Raw genomic sequence first — 18200 nt, forward strand, 5'->3', positions numbered from 1 at the left:
GCAGATTCCTGGTGCCTCTGACTGATGTACCAGGGTCAGACTCTGGTCTCAAACAATCTACCAGGAAAGTATGAAGTCTGAACTCATGGGATTGAGGGGTTCAGCAAGGGAAAATCTGGAAGATACAACACTTGAGGGGATATGTGCTTCCCTGAGGCCATACAGATGGGTGTCATGACCTTCACTGATTGGGAAGGCCACAGTACTTAAAACCTGGGGCCCTGGGCATGAAAGGCACCAAATATAGGTAGATGGCTGGGGTTGGGAAGAACCCCCCTAAGTTTTCCAAAACTAACACTGAAACTAAGAAATAGGTAGAAAAGGAGAACTATTTAACAGCAATAAAACAAAAAACGCTAGCTAAAGCTGTAGACACTAGAGAAGTTTCATCTCAGACCACAGATAGTAGAAAGGAACCATGGAAGTGACTGGTCTGCACTGCTCCATATCCTCTCAGCTGGGAGCACAAGGAGACGGGTGCAGGTGCAGACCAATGGACACCACTAATGAAAAAGAAATCTTCTGGTCCCAGGCATGTGGAGTACATGCGCACTTCAAGTGGAATAGACACAGAAACCACCACTTGAAGAAACTTTGTTTATAATCATTTTGATTGAGGCCTATCCATACTCCTCTTAAATCTTCATTAATGCATTTTACCTCTTCTCTTGCACTTATACGACATGAATGGTTTAGACATAGGCTTTGTTTGATTCCTGCTGGTTGGCCAGCCAAGCCTTCCATAAATTTTTAGTCTTTACTCATAGACTGACATTTGAAAACTTTCACCCACTTGTCCCTCAGGTGTGAAGATTAATTTCTGAAAAAAAAAGGGGAGCAATTCTAAAATCTCAGCCAATGAACAAAATTTAATCAGATAATTATGAACTGAATTGATAAAACAATCACCAAACTATGATTTCTAGTTACCAGAAACATTTCCATACTGAATGACAGAAAAACATGCAAAACACTATTTTTTAAGTACCAATTTAAAAAAAGATTTTATAGTTTGCCATATCTGAAATTTACTTTATTATAGTTGAATACAGATTCTTAGCTCAGCTCTTTAAGAAACTGATTCATCTGTTTCTTCCTAACCCTCCCAAACTTTGTAGGTAGCTTTCCTGTACCTGTAAAGCAAAGTTAGAAAACTGCTTTTAATAGTAACCAAAAAGTTTATAATTGCAAAAGAGAAACTAAGTATAGTAGCATTACTATGAATTTGATCAGTAAAAATGCAAGTGAAGCAAAAGCACCCTTTCTAGAACTATTTTCCTCCAATGGTAGTTTTTACTGCCTGATGCTCATTGGACAATCATAACGCAGGTAAAGACTTGCTAACGTGAACCATATATGAAATAAGATGCACAATACCCCTCAAATCTCATTGAAAAGAATGCCTTCAACACCAGTTGCTCCTTTCAAAAGTTGTCACTAGCAATACAGAAGATTAAAAAATTATTGTATTACTACTGGAACTGAATACTTAACACACACCACGCTGGATGACAATTATATTTCACAGCCCAGAAGGAGTTAGTGTTGTACTGGTTGCTTCTATGGGTCTAATATTAAGGGATTAGGTTACTGAATATGACAGACTTGCAGCCTTTCATGGAGATTAAAGACTTTTTGTAATTTATTCAACAAATCTGAACGATGAGCTGGAAACACATATGGAAGCATCAATATGGCCTGTATGGTTAGTTTCATATCAATTGAGCTTTCCCAATTTTATATTAAATCACAGGAGCTTCCCATAAATCTACTACAGTACATGCACCGTACAGCGTACTTAAATACTCTTTTATCCCTCCCTTCAGCTCATTAGCTATGTTGTATGCTTTACAAAGTAAACATGATTTTTCTCTGCTGGGAATGAAAGCTTAACGGAATGACTCTGCAGCACAGGGGGGGAACGGGGGAAGGGAGGAGCACAAAACAAAAAAAAACCTCAACAAAACAGAACAGTTGTACCAAGCAAACTTTCATTCTCAAAGATAAACTATTCTGCTTTTTTTAATGAAGGTTTATCAAACATATTAAAACAGAACTTCCAGCTTTTGGTTCAACAGTTTTCTAAAATGCCTGGATGTGAAGTTCTATGTCCCAAAGCCATTCTCCCCCCAACTCACAAGAAATGACTTAGGGCTTTGTATACTAGAAAGTTAGTTTAGATTATTATAGGTGGAAATTTAAAGTACAATAGCTATTTCTCTATGGCTCCATGTGTACACAAGCCCTTTCAGACATCCCCCCTTAGCACCCACTGCAAGGGGAAAGCTGAATTAGTTAGCTTTTGTTCACAGAGGCCCCAGGCCTTAATTAGTTTAAACCTTGTTAGTTTACACTTGCACTGTCTTTATTTCTTCTTGCCCTCAAAGCATGGAGTAAGTGCTTGTCTTCAAGACAAAGCTGTACTGGCTTAATTATATGTGCAATTTTAAACAGCTTTAGTTAAATGGGTGCATAAGGCTGCATGAACACTTATTTTCATATAGTTTAAGTTAGTCAGGAGTTGATTTAAACTCAACTGAAATAAGACATTCAAACCAAGATAAGGATTGTCCACATAAAAAGTTGCACTGGTTTAACAAAAGATTTGTCCACAGGGGGAGTTATTCCTGACTAACTTCCTACATGGATGCTCTAGAAATGGATCAAGTTAATTTAGCATAAGGCACTCTTATTGTGGAAGAAGAGCACCCACATAGACTTAATCAGGAATAGCTTTAACTTCACACACTACCTTAATCTGAATTAATTTCCCTACCTAGATGACGCCTAAATCTCATGTAAACAAAGCCAAAAAGTCTTACTGATGCTCCTTTACAGATATTGGCTGATCAGCTTCTTCAGAATGCTGACATTTTATAGTAAGTTTTAAGTAGCACCTACTGAATATATCATGTTCCAGAGTTCTCTTTACTAGCACTGTGGGGGATCGCTGATGAACAGCTTATGTTCTGAAACTGACAGACACTAATCTTGTTGTGAAGCATTTTCCCCTTCCTTTCAAAATTTCATGTCTGTGTGCAATATGAAAGCTTCAGCAAAACTAAAATATAACAACAAGATATTTTTACATACAGGCCTCCGCTGGATTTCTGACAAGCTGCTGTCATACTACGACAAAATAAAGTCAACGAGGTTGACAGTAGCAGAACACACACAATTTTAATACCAAGATGGAAAAGAACTGAAAGTTACTAAAAACTTCACAAAAACATTACAGACACTTTTGTGTTTTAGTATTTAATTCAGTATTTCACCACCCAGTTTTAAAAAAAAAGATTGCCTACCTGCATCAGCTCTGGATCGCTGACCTGGTGTCTTTCCGAATGGGGTCTTCATTCATCTGTGTTTAAGTGAGCAGCAAAGCTGCTGGACTAGGGTGAAAATCCAGTTCTTTCCAACTCTTAAAATTTCCTCTTAGCCTTCAAAATGATAAAATTACTACTTGTTAATCCACCATTCAAACGAGAATTTGCTTGTCCCAAGATTAGCTGAAGAAGTATTTTCAATTATATTTCTCTGCAAAACAAAAAGAGATTTTAGTTTAAGCAGTCAAATATGAAGCATGGTCAAGATAAGCAATGTAAAAATTAAAAACTAAAATTATATTAGCAAATATGTTAATTTTCATGCTCAGGGAAATTATATTTTTTATTTTAATGTTTTAGCACTGTGTGTAGTAAAAACAATGGAATAACCTGGCACAAAACCAACTTGGACTGACAATATCTGGTAGGGTTTGTCCCTTAAGTTAATTTCTGTATAATATACAGTGCCATTCTATAGGCCAGTATTTAAAGATATGGATCAGAATTATCTGAAAGCAACACGGAATAAAATGATTAGGTATCAATAAACTAACAGTTTGTTTTCAGCCAGGGTAGTGCAGGGTGTTAGTGTAATTTTTAATTCTTAAAATGTAGATGTTTGTATGAAAGTCTTTGCTTTAGAATAAGAAACTAAATATCACTGGATCTGCACAGCAGGAGGTAGTGGCAGTAACCAAATACTTCTGTTAGCTGATAAAACACCAGATTAACTTCTCAGTAGAGAAAACCAGCTCTACAGAGAACAGTGATTTGAGACTTTTAGAACACATTACTGAAAAAATCATTCAACTATGACAAAAGGGAGAAGAGCTCTGCAGTGTGTGAAATTAATAATTACAAATTTACAGAAATTTTGCAGAAAGGGTAGGTATTTGAATAAAGTAATTTGTAAAGACAAGTGAAAAGAATTTAAACTTCTGAAATATTTAATCTCATTACATTTATCTACATCAGTTGCTACATGAGCTCTTCATAGAAATCTGCATGGATCACTCTTATCAAGCAGTTTTCTCCTGAGAGTTGGCAACATCTTTGCTAAAACAGTTCCTGCTAACCAAAGAGAAATCACAGTAACTGATCTGAAACAACTTAAAGCTTTTTTAACTTTATTCACTTTTTCACACCACAAACATCTGCTGTACTGGCTTAATTAGTGTTTACCAGTAGCTTTGCAATTTCATGAGGTCATGGAAAATTGAGACAAGGAAGTTAAATCTAAAGAAAATAAAAAGCGTATTAAATTGGTTTGTTCAATGAAACCAGGGGTTAACATTTTAGAATACCTGACTTCTTGAACTGTGTGGGGAAACAAGCAAAAGAATCATCAAACTGGTGGTAAGAAGTCAAAATCATTCATTTTAATTAAGAAATTTAGAGCCCTTTAGATCACTTGACATTCTTGGGACTCTATCATTTTCATCCTTCAGAGATCAAAATCCTACCCAGTATATTAAAACTAGTGAGAGTAAAACTATGTTGCAGTCTATTAAAAAATGTAGATACTCAAAATGTTTAAATTTTCCACTGACTCAGAAGAGTGCAAAGACATGTGGATCAACATTTTGCTGACAAAGGAAACTTTCTTTGTTTGGAAGAACATTTAGTAGAAAAATCTACCAAGATACAGTCTTATTTAGCTAGCTTGTTCTGCCGCTACTTGTGGATATGAGTCACAAAATCAAGACTGGTATCAAAGTGAACAAAATCAAGATCTAGAATACTTCAGCGTAGCCATACAAATATAATAATTATCTCCAATGCCATTTTGACTTAAGTCTCTCTTGCACAGTTTATTCGTAATTTCTGCTCTAAGCTGGAGGCTGTTCCAAGTCCCTGCAGTGCAGCTCTGTACCTGCCTAGCACATGAGGTTATCCCTGCCATTCCTTCCTTAACACTCATATTGGATCAAAAAAAAAAATCACTCCACTACTACTGTATTGGGTCTTCAAGACCCCAGTATGTCAACATTGGAAAAACACATGGGATGATTTAAAACTGATGTTATGATCAGTTAACTATAAATCTATGAACAAATCAAAACTTTTCTAGATTCAGAAGCACACTACACAGTACTTGTGTGGGGGTCTAACTGACCCCATGAACACACACACTTATTTAAAAAGCTACGCTATGCAGCTTTCAGCATTTAACTGACCCCACATTTAGACAATGGAAATAGCAATATAAAAAGGCACAAACACAGCAAAGTGGTAGTGAATAACCTACTACTTTGGACAAATGGAGCAAATAGGTGACATATGTTCTGAACATATTAAGTTTTTACACTTTACACATTCTTGATGCATTTTTCTGTCGTATTCTCTGGAGCAGATGTAACATCCTTCCTGTTTCTTAGGTTCTGGATCAGTACTCCGCACACTAGATGCTGCTTCCCTAGAAGCCTGAGGCAAGGTTGCAATGTTCCTTTTCTATTCCTGGTTTCATCATTTCTGTACCCAGGTCCCTGAGAAACATCCACCTCTTACTCAAAGATTATGCCATGTGCAGTTCAACAAAATCCAAATAATATATGCATTCAGACAGTCAACGTACATGTGCAATGTAATAGCCAGTCTTTGCCCCAGCAACAGAATCTGTCAAGTGTGGACTGCCAGCAAATGCATCTGATAATTGTGACTTCCCCAGAAACTCTTCCTAGCAAGCACAGGCTTCCCAGAAAATCAATCTGACAGTGTTATCTTAAAAAAGACCCTCAATTTTCTGATATGAGGCAAATGTTATCTGGAGACTCGATCCGCAAGAAAACACTTCTAGTGCATTTTTTTAAAAAATAAAAAACAGAAACTATGAAAATAAAAACAATCATTATAACTGCTGCTTCAAAGGGATAGCTCAGTGGTTTGAGCATTGGCCTGCTAAACCCAGGGATCTGGGATCTGGGGCATTTAGGGATCTGGGGCAAAAAAAATTGGGGATTGTGCCTGCTTTGAGCAGGGGGTTGGACTAGATGACCTCCTGAGGTCCCTTCCAACCCTGATATTCTATGATTCTAAAATAAAAATCTGATCCAGGAATACCTACATAATTAATATGAGGTCTAAGTGACCCCAATACCTTTTGAGTGACATTTTTCTGCTACACAAACCCCCCAACAGGCTATATTTAGATGCATATCAGGAGCTGCCAGAGCCTTTTCCTGCTGCTGGAGCCTTTCACAGCAACATGTAGCTACACATGTAGTGCCTTTACCCCACACACTGTCCAAGTGTAGACATAGGCTCACAGTAAGGCATTTTCATTAGACCTCAAATAATTTTTGTGGCTGTTTAATACACTCTCTCCAATATTTTCAAACATCCTTTAAAATATGTTGAATACTACGTACAATTCTGGTGTCTAGGGGCAGTCTTATTAATGCCATATACTGAGATCAAATCACCTCCCTACTCCTCATCACTCCTCTTCCATTTATACATCCAAGGATCGCATTACTTCAATTTTTCTATATCACACTGGGAGCTCATATTCAATTGGTTTGTCCACTATGAGCAGGAAGTCCTTTTCAGAGTTACTGTTTTTCAGAATGCATTGCATCTTTTATCTCAGCCTCAAACGAAGTCTGCAGTGACAACTAGCATTTGGCTTACATTATTCCTCCCTCTCATTCACTTTCCCTCTCCCGGAAAGCGTGACAAGATCTTGGCACAAAGCACTCCCTCTGCCTCTTGTACCTGGGAGTTAATATACAACATAGCTCCCAACATGGCTGGTTGTCCATGGTAAACAAGCAGCAGGGCTAAGGAGAGAGAAAGAAATGCTGTTTAATGAACTTCCGGCAGGCAGAGAGCTCGAGAGTTACCCTCCCTTGCATTGTAGGGAGCAGGCTAGGAGGAATAAAAGCCAGGTCGGGGGAAAAGCAATACACATCATGTAGAACCCACAGTGGAATACCTCCGACTTCAAAATATGCAAATAGGGCCATGTACATTCACTTGGTTAAACCACCACTTAACATTTACAAGAGAAAGAAAAATACCACTGTAACCGATTCAAAATTTCACCAGATGAAAACACAATCTGCATGAAATTACAGATAAACCAATCAGTTTTATGAAATAGCACTATTTCTCTTGAAAGTAGCCAGAACAATATAGAATTACAGCATTTTGCTACACCAGCAATACTTATGCCTATGTTTTATATACAAAGGGTTAGGCTCTGCAACTTCTTCACATCAGCAGAGCCAAAAATGTACACCTGAATAGAGAGCCAATGATTTTTTTTCCTGAAAACTGGCAGTGTCATAGAACCAGTAATACAGAGTTTCAAGAGCTATCAGAAAAAATGTTTGTGGGGGAGGGGAGCGGAAGGCTGACGGTTCCATGGCAGTTGGGAGAATTATGGGGGAAGGGTGTGTGAAAAAGGTGATGGGTTGTAATTATGTTTTCAGCAAAATTCCCAGAATGGCTGTTTTAGGCCTTGTCTTTACAATAAAGTTAACTCTGGTTCTTATTTGAGTGTTGCCCCGAATCTGAGTCCTGTCCATGCACAAACACCTCTCACTTAACACTTGGGTGTAAAGCACCACCAGACAACTAGCTTATCAGTGGTATAGACCAAGCGTGGCCAAACTTACCGACTGTCTGACCTGCATACGATATTTTCAGAAGTTTGGGAGCCGCAAGACATGAACAACCTTTACACATGCATTTTTTAAAATATTCTACTTACTGTATCATGGCTAATTACTACTAGAGCTAGAGACTGTGGGTCTCCATCCTGGTCCTAAGTCTCTGGAAATCTGGTTGATATGTTGTTAAGGTGGTATGGAGGAACTCTGTCAAATGTTGATTTGTACGGACTGCACGATGTTTCGTTTTTACAAACTTCATTACAGAGTACTGCGATTCACAGCAGTATATTGTGCCAAAAATTGAAAATGAGTCACACACTAGTCTTTTTGAGTTGAGGATACTTCATTCCTGGCACTTGCTTCCAGAACTTGATTGTTGACTGTGATTTATGCATCATCTTTAGAACCTGGTCTTTCTGGAGTTTATCATGAATGGGTTTATAAGAAAGCCGAAGCAGGATCTCAGCTTCTGCAAGTCTTCAAACTTGGTCTGAAAGTCATCGTGCAGTCCTTGTAATTTACCTCCGTATTCCTTAAGTTTGTGATCTTCTACTTTGATTTCAGGAAATGTGTTTAACCCTACTCTTGAGACAGGGAATGTGGTTGAAGTGTCTTGATGCTATGTCTCTCTGCAGAAGCTTTAATTTGTTCTAGAAGCTGAAGACTGTCTGAGTAAGGTCAGAAATAATCTTATCTTTCCCTTGGAGTGCCAAATTGAGTGTTTGCAGATCTTGCATAACATCAGTGAAAAACATCAGATCCTGCATCCATCGCTCATCTTTCAGTTGTTGATAGGACTTCTCCTTTTCTTCAAGGAAAGCACTGATCGGCTCAAACAGTCCCACAAACATATTGAAGACATCGCTGATTGATAACCACCTCACAATACAGTAGAAAGAGACATCATTAGGTTTGTCTTCATTTTTGAACTATTGATGAGTCTTCTGATTCAAGCGGATGAAATTGATAATTTCCAGGACTGTTTTCATACCATTTTCATATTTGAAGTATCTGCCTGTGAGATGTTCATGATGGATGATGCAATGAACAAGGAGAAACTCTGGAAATTTGGGACTGCTTTTTAAAAGTCCAATAAGGCTTACTTTTCCCCTCCCACCATTGCAGGTGCTCCATCCGTTGCAACACTGACAAGTTTATCCAGCGGTACATTGATATTTGTCAATGCTTTGTCAAGTGCATTCTTTATGTCAACACATTTGTTTCCTTTAGCACCATTAAGTCCAACATTTCTTCTTTCACGGTTAGATCTGAGGAAACATAGAAAACAAATATCGCTAGCTGTGCTTTTATCTTGAATGTCTGTAGATTCGTCAACAGCGAGGCTGAATGCTAGAGAATTCTTTAGATTGTTTTGCATCTTGCTTGCAACATCAGCACTGATCTGGGAGATTTGCTTCTCCATAGCATGGCATGAAATTGGAATTTGCTGTATTACTTGTTGAAGTTTTGTGTTACTTGGATCTAAAATTGCAACCACTTCCTCAATATTCTTAACAAATTCTCCATCACAATACAGATGTTTTGCACAAGTGATATTCCATGCCATAACAAAACTAGCTTCAGTCGCCATGTCAGTTTCCTTCCTGAATGCCAAAAGTAGGGTCTGTTGACAGTTGAGGTGTAATTTTAACGCAGTTAGCTTGTTTTTCCTTAATTCTGATCCAGGTGGGTATTTAGAGGAAAAGTTAATGTGATTTGTTTTATAGTGATGTTTCAAGTTGCTGGCCTTGTGGTGAGAGCGCGATGCACTGCCAGATAAGGCACAGCGGTTTGCCACCTTTACTAGTGAATGCAAAATCTTCTTCCCATTCTGACTGAAAAGTTTTTCTTCATACTTGCGTCTCTTACAATTTGAAGATGTCATTGTCATCCATGAAATTAACATAGGGTTAACACTTAAATCTACAACTATTCAACTGCGACTTATGAACAGTAAACACAGCCTGTAGTGTGCAGAATGCAAGATAATAGCACACAAGGTCTGCACAGCACTACAGTGACGCAATTTCCTGTTATAATGAGCACGTGCCGCTGCAGCCCTAAGCAGTGGCTAGCCAGAGCCTGCGGGGCTGAAATCCCAAGCAGTGAGTCGCCACCCCCACATGGGGTTGAAGCCCAGCCTCACCACCCCCATGCAGGGTTGAAGCCAAGAACACCAGCTCACTCCTGCGGTACTGAAGCCCTAAGCCTTGGAGCCCCCCAATGGGGCTGAAGCTGCAAACACCGGCTTACCATCCTGCAGGGCAAATCCCAGAGCTTGGAACCCCACCCCCCATGTGGGGCTGGAGCTGCGAGCACCAGCTCGCCCCTCCCCCCATAGGGTCAAGCCCCGAGCTCTGCGAGCCACAGTTGACCCCTTAAAGAACCGCATGCGGCTCATAAGCTGCAGTTTGGTTTTGCCTGGTATAAACTATAGCCTATAGTCAAGCTGCTAACCTGACAACTGTGTCATGTGGACACAGGCCTAATCTGAAGGCAACCATGATCTATAACTAAGGTTAAGTTTGTGTCACGGATATTTTTAGTAAAAGTCACAGACATGTCATGGACAACACACAAAAATTCACAGAAGCCCGTGACCTGTTCCTTACTTTCACTAAAAATATCCCTGACAAAATGGGGAGGCGGGTTCAGCACCCACTGCTGGGTTTCCAGGGTCCCCCACCACTGCAGTGAGTGTGAGTTCCGGGGTCTGCCAGCTGCCCGCCATGGCTGGGCAGCTGCAGGGGGTTCCCCCACCAGGGTGGGGGCTGGGATCTGGGGGGGGAGGGGCCAGCGAGCTGGGAGCTCCAGCTGGGAGCTCCAGCCCCAGGGCAGAAAATTTCACAGAGATCAATGGAAGTCAGATTTTTATATCTAGTTTGTTTTAATGGGGTCCTGATCTCACTTTCTGGAATACTGCATTCAGTTCTGTATATAATATCTAAAGAAAAGGCAAAACTAGGAAGGGATGGGGGGAGGGAAGAGGATAGAAATGTGGAGAAACAAAAAGATTTGAAATGTTTCATTTAAGGAACAGGACATGGTAAGAGACATATACAATACCGCTATCTGCCCTCTCTCATAAAACAATGACAAGAGAACATTAATTTAAAGTGAAAAAAGGAAGTATTCTGTACATAATGCATAGTTAGCCTATGGAACTCATTGCCACAAGACATCACTGAAGCCAAGAGCTTTGCTGATTTCAAGAAAAAAGAAGATTAGGTGTTTACAAGGATAAACGTTTAGAAGCAATATGTACCCCCACGCTTCCAAAAATAAGACAACTACCAACTGTTATGAAGAAGTTTCACCTATAGGCAAGTTATTTCTATACCATTAGACTTCTTGCTTCTTTCTATGAAGCACCTGGTACTGGACACAGTCTGATAAGACATTCAATTAGCTTAACCCTGGGTCTGATCAATATGGCATTTTTCTAAGTTTCTAAATTTGTATTCCTCCATGCAAGCTAGCCATCTGTTAAGCAAGTCTTCATGTTAATTACATGGTTGGGTCTGGCTTTCTTTCAGACTTAAAATATTATAGTAGCAATTGCAGTTTTTAGCATAAAACACCAAAAAAGGACAGATGGATACAAAATGTACTGTTACAATATGTAAAACCCACTGTCAAATTTTTCTTAACATTTTAGGAAGAACCACCATGAGGTTGTATGCAAAACGTTGCATTATAAAAGTAATGTAATGCCCAAAAATGTTGTCAAACTTCAAAATTTAGAAAACCTACTTGTAATAGTCCTTGAGTTTAAATATTGATTCAACAGTTAACTAGTAATATTAAAGAGAGTCATATCCAAGGAACCCTAAACTCCAAAAAGTATACTATTGTAAAGTAACACTTAAATATGGAGTGAATATGGTGTACATGGAAAGTGTACTAAGTAGCATTACAAAAAAAATCCAACTGGTTTCTTATCTTTTCTTTATCTGAATAGTGTTATATGTACTGGCATGTATGATCACGATAGAACTGGCATAGGTAAGAATATGTACATGACATAAATATAATGTCATGTGTAATCTTTTACCCTTCATCTATTGGCATCAGACCTTACTGCTTGGGGAAAACCCTGTGGCACCAGTTTACAACAAAATATTATACTTGGTCATATGTGTCTTCTCCACCAAAGTATTGCTATCTTATGTGTTAACTTGAGAATGGTAAAATCTGTGAAACAAACTAATGGTTCCCTTCTGGCCATGTAGCATGGCTCTCATCCTGGCACTTCCAACAGCAACACTGGCTGGGAAAAGGTTTTCTGCAGACCACCCAAGGCTTGAACCCTTTGGCACAGGCCTTCCCAGTAACAGGTAGGGGCCAGTGGCCTGCTAAGCAAACTTCAGCACATGGAGTGATGGAAGTTTCTCAACTCTGGAGGGAGGACTGACTTATCAGTGATCTCTTCTGAAGTTGCAACAAAGTATCAATTGTGACTACATGTGCATAGCCATACAGCTGTCCACTAAGAATTGGACAGGGATCATTAAATGGATTAAGGTAACTCCTCATTTGCTGGATTTTACCTAGCAACAAAAAAGATTTTTTTTTTTTATTAAAAAGAAAACAGCTGTACATAAAATTAGTTCATAGCTATGAAAAAAGAGCTGAATGCCATCAGATCAGATTTAAGAACGTTTAATATTTGTATAACAAATAATTCTGATCAGTTTTCAATGCATGACAAACATTTTTCTTTATATTTACACACCAGTTAAAATTTGGATCAAAGATTTATATATTTAAATAAATTTGATATCTGATACATCTGGAGCATTAATACAGCAGAAAATAAGAATTACTAGATTTACCACAAAAATTTGTTTCCAGTAGGATTCTAAGACACTGCAGCAGAGGAATGGAGAGGAGGCAAAGCAGAATGAGTCATGCCTTCCCAACACAGCATAGATCATAAGAAATTTTCCCTTTTCAGCAAAATAATTTAATTTTATCCATAAATCCTTTAGTTGTGTTATTTTAATGAATCAATAAACACTTTCCTTTAGACAGACATTTTTAAAATCAATCTAAATAGACGTACATTATACTTAAATTAATTATGTAGATTCACTGTTCTCTGATTAACATACATGCCTACTTTGAGCCCCACTGTAACAATTCAATAATAGCACAGTAATGCAAGAGAGTTGCTTACTGCATTCCAATTTCTGCACTTTTCAGTAAGTGTCGAAGTGGAATTACACCTAATTATTCAAGAATAGACCTTTTGGCACCCTCTAGTGGCTTCCTCCCTCTTGGACTTTTCTAGTTTGGTCTTCCAAAACCTTTCCCCTTTCTACAAGTGCTTAAAGTTGACCACAGTTTAAAACTATAGATGTGATAAGTTTCATTAGAAGTTGCAGGTTATAAGTTAAATGTCAAGAGTCCATAATATTCATTCACATTTTTTTCTGGAGTGAGTCATTCTGAACTGAAATATACTTGATGCAGAATATGAAAGTTTATCCATGCCTTACTCCAAGAAAGTAAATTTACAAGAAATGAGTTATGGCTTTAGGTCTCTGATCCATGCAGCCTTGGGGGCAAACCAGATCTGTTATTCTGTGGCAAGGGAGATATGGCTCCATCTCTGTTAAGCCACCAACTGAAACACTTCCATGGCCCAGGGAAAAAAAAACTAATTATACTAGTAAGCACTGAGACTAAATAGAACAATCCTCCAAAAGAGCATGAATTTAAAACAAACCAACAAACAAACCACTGAGTGACAATTAATAATACCGTTACCTTTCCCCAATTGACAGCCTATTTGGGGTGGGTTAGATCTGTGGACTTCATTACCTGAAAACTTTTCCTTTGTTGTAATAGAGCAAAAATAAAACTATTTGTATTTGTAATGAGGTCACAGACCCAGGACATTGGGATTTTCATAGCAGTGTTCACTTGAGACAAGAGGGGGGTATACTATACATATAGTTATGTAGAGATGTGAAAGGGGGTAACTTATTTCTACAAATTACTAGAATACAGTGAGGAGTACCCACTTACCAAAGGCAACATCAGATGATTTTTACTCTTATGCTTCCGAGATACTATATTTTAGCCCTATGTAAATGGAAGATTTTGAAGCCTTCTTTCCTCTTGACACTGGATAATAAAAGAACAAAGAAAGCATTTGTCTTTCTGAATTGAGCTGTGCAGTGAGTATATACTTTGGGAACTCTACAGAAATCCAACGAATATCATGTTGTATTTAGGGTACTCTACAGAGCCTGGAGTTAGTTTTTGGTACAAAGACACAGTTGGTTCTGAGTATCGCTTAATCTGTATGGAAAGATGATTGTCAAAGTTGAGAGCATTGAGGTGCCAGATAAGGTGCTCCTAGTTCTGATACCCTGTGAACTACCATGATTGTTATCAAAAAGGCCACATTACTAGAAAGTAATGGAACAACCTTCATACGTAGTTCAAATGGAGGACCTGTGAGGGAACTGTTAACCAGGTAAAATCCCAGGAAAGAACTCTGTACTTTGGAAGGATGCAGAAGTCATGCTACCCTCAAAAAGGCACACTAGACATCTAGAAAGCATGAAATCCACTAATTCTCTGCTATGATTAAGAATCTGCCAGATGAAGCAGCAACTTGATTTTCAAATGTCTGAACTATCAGGCCCAGCCTGAGTCCATCCTGAAGAAATCAAAGAGCCTGTAATACTAACACACATGTAGGAGAGAGACCCTTGTCCTGGTACCAATGGGTAAACATCACTCAGGACCTTGAATGTGTTATGTTAAATAAAAAGAAAAGGAGTACTAGTGGCACCTTAGAGACTAACCAATTTATTTGAGCATAAGCTTTCGTTAAATGTATTTCTGGAACCTTAAAACATGGATATTATCTCTTCTGAATAACCTCTTTGGCTTTAGAGGCTCTGTTCAAGAACTAGGCAGCGAGGCTCTGACTGTCTGGATTCTGATGTACAACTGGCCCTTGTAATGCATATCCCTTCTGGATGGATAGCAGAGGAAAGGTATTTGTACCACGTTAAGGAGGTCAGAGAACCAAGGTATTCATGGCCAGAACAGGGCTACCAGAATTAGGAGTCCTGCTTTTCTTCTGAAGCATTCTGATGAAAGAAAAGGCATATTTAAAAAAAAAAAAAAAAGTAAGTCCCTTTTAGACATCTTTGCAACAACGCATCTGTTGCCTTGACTTTATAATCTCACTGGCAAGAGCAGAACACTGAATCTTTGTGATTCAAATGGGATGCAAACAGATTTATTGCTAGGAAACCAAATTCCTTTACCAGTACAGTAACTCCTCACTTAAAGTCATCTGGTTAACTTTGTTTCGTTGTTACATTGCTGATCAATTAGAGAACATGCTCATTTAAAGTTGTGCAAGGCTGCCAAACGATGTTATAAGGGAGCAGCCTGCTTTGTCCACTGCTTGCAGGAAGAGCAGCTCATTGGAGCTAGCTGGTGGGGGCTTGGAACCAGGGTGGACTGGCAGCCCCCCTAAGTTCCCTGTGCGGCAGCCGCCCAACAGCCTATCAATTGCCAGCAGTTCAGTTGTCCCTCCCCACACTGCCATGTGCTGCTCCTTCCCTCTACCTTGGAACTGCTCCTGGGAGCCTCCTGCTTGCTCTGTAGGGTAGGGGTGGGGGGGAAAGAGGGGCACTGTCAGGGTGTCCCCCTCCTCCCCGCTCTTGCACCCCACTTACCCCATCTCCATGGGGGAGCTTCCTGGGAGCAGCTAGTGTCTCAACTTGCTGATTAATTAGCAAGGCAGTGTACTTAGAGTGGGTTCAGCCTACTTAAAGCGGCAATGCGCATCTCTCTCACACACATGGGGTGCGGGTCTCCGTCTGCCATGCTGTCTCCCCTTCCTCCATTTGTCCTGCCTTGCGGAGTATGAGGCTACATTAACAACAATGGGTTAACCCTTAAGGGCTCAGCCAAAAGCTAGTTCATCACTTAGCAGTAAGGCATTCCCTGGAAATATCCCACCCTCTGACTTCACCACCTCAACTAAGCTTCACAATCATCATCGCTGTGTACAGTATTAAATTGTTTGTTTAAAATTTATACTGTGTGTGTATGTGTGAAAAAAATTCCCCTGGAAAGAACCCCTTCATTTACATTAATCCTTATGTGGAAACTGGATTCGCTTAACATCGTTTCGCTTAAAGTCGCATTGTTCAGGAACATAACAACAACGTTAAGCGAGGAGTTACTGTAAATGGAAGACCGCTCGGTATAGTCCCCATTCTGTATGATCTACCTTTTGCCTGCTGAGTTGTTACATTCACTTTCCAGTGGATGCAAAGGGAGCAGACTGACTGCAGATTCTTCTCAGCTCAAGTCATAGGACATAAGCTTCCTTTTGACAGTCTGTAGATTTTATTCCCCTTTGTCCGCTGACATATGACATGGCAGAGGTGTTGTCTGTCACAGTCTGCATGAGGGAAGTCCAGATATGGGAGCAGAGCCTGATATCATATTGGACTGTCCTGATCTCTCACCAGTCTACACTGTGCTTGTTCACGTTTGGACCAGCTCCCTTGGATGGGCCTTGACCCCGTCCCTCCAGCCTTGCATCTGTGGTGATAAGTGTCCTGATGAGTTTGCTTACTGGAAATCCTGACTTGAATCCTCTCTGACACACCCACCATCTGAATGACCTGAGAATCCTCCTGGGGAGAGATGCTTTCACTGAGGGGAGGATAAGAGGAAGTTCCAAAGCAGCCTCAAGTCAGCATGGGACAGCTAAGAATATCCACAAAGGAGATCACTAATGAAGAATAGACAAAAGTGTTTTAATGGGACTTCCCTTTGATAAAATTTCTCAGCTCCTTTTGTATATCCTGCAGCAAGAAACTTCATCCTCACCCACAACTACTTCAGATTTGGGGATGATTTATACCTTCAAGTCAGCAGCACTGCTATGGGTACCCGCATGGCCCTACAGTATGCCAACATTTTTATGGCTGACTTAGAACAACGCTTCCTCAGCTCTTGTCCCCTAGTGCCCCTACTCTACTTGCGCTGCATTGATGACATCTTCATAATCTGGACCAATGGGAAGGAGGCCCTTGAGGAATTCCACCAGGATTTCAACAATTTCCATCCCACCATCAACCTCAGCCTGGACTAGACCACAAAAGAGATCCACTTCCTGGACACTACAGTGCAAATTAGCAATGGTCACACCACCCTATACCCGAAACCCACTAACCGCTATATTTACCTACATGCTTCCAGCTTTCATCCAGACCACACCACATGATCCACTGTCTACAGCCAAGTCTTAAGATACAAGCGTATTTGCGCCAATCCCTCAAACAGAGACAAACACCTACAGGATCTCTATCAAGCGTTCTACAATACCCACCCGCTGAAGTGAAGAAACAGATTGACAAAGCCAGAAGTGCACCCAGAAGTTACCTACTACAAGACGGGCCCAACAAAGAAAGTAACAGAACACCATTAGCCATCACTTACAGCCCCCAACTAAAACCTCTCCAGAGCATCATCAAGGATCTACAACCTATCCTGAAGGACGATCCCTCACTCACAGACCTTGGGAGACACGCCAGCCCTCGCTTACGGACAGCCCCCCAACCTGAAGCAAATACTCACCAGCCACTTCACACCACACAACACAAACACTAACCCAGGAACCACTCCCTGCAACAAACCCCATTGCCAACTCTGTCCGCATATCTAGTCAAGGGTCACCATCATCAGACGTAACCACATCAGCCACACCATCAGAGGCTCGTTCACCTGCACATCTACCAATGTGATATATGCCATCATGTGCCAGAATGCCCCTCTGCCGTATACATTGGACAAACCGGACAGTCTCCATGCAAAAGAATAAATGGACACAAATCAGACATCAAGAATTGTAACATTCAAAAACCAGTAGGAGAGCACTTCAATCTTCCAGGACACTCAGTAACAGACTTAAAAGTGGCCATTCTTCAACGAAAAAAAACCTTCAAAAACAGACTTCAATGAGAAACTGCAGAACTGGAATTAATTTGCAAACCTGACACCATCAAATTAGGCCTGAATAAAGACTGGAAATGGCTGGGTCACTACAAAAAATAATTTTCTCTCTGTTGATACTCACACCTCCTTGTCAACTGCCACATCCACCCTGACTGATTTGGCCTCGTTAGCACTGACCCCCCCCCCCCCCGCCCACTTGGTAAGGGAACTCCCATCTTTTCATGTGCTGTATATTTATACCTGCCTACAGTAT

General features: G+C 40.0%; 1 protein-coding gene across 12 annotated transcripts in view; it reads right to left on the reverse strand.

The window, feature by feature from the left end:
* The window catches only part of SPIN1 (spindlin 1), a 110858-nt gene that overhangs the window by 33031 nt on the left and 59627 nt on the right, over positions 1-18200 (reverse strand). For 10 of the 12 annotated variants that reach the window (XM_077817438.1, XM_077817435.1, XM_077817439.1 and 7 more), the window contains one exon: positions 3306-3537. In XM_077817438.1, the coding sequence (XP_077673564.1) occupies positions 3306-3357 (52 nt within the window). In that variant the 5' untranslated portion in view covers positions 3358-3537. Of the gene's footprint in view, positions 1-3305; positions 3538-4286; positions 4383-13975; positions 14075-18200 lie in introns of those variants that run through there. The other 2 variants (XM_077817433.1, XM_077817441.1) reach the window with 2 other exon arrangements.

Source organism: Eretmochelys imbricata, chromosome 5 (assembly GCF_965152235.1).
Source record: "Eretmochelys imbricata isolate rEreImb1 chromosome 5, rEreImb1.hap1, whole genome shotgun sequence".
Lineage (NCBI taxonomy): Eukaryota > Metazoa > Chordata > Testudines > Cheloniidae > Eretmochelys > Eretmochelys imbricata.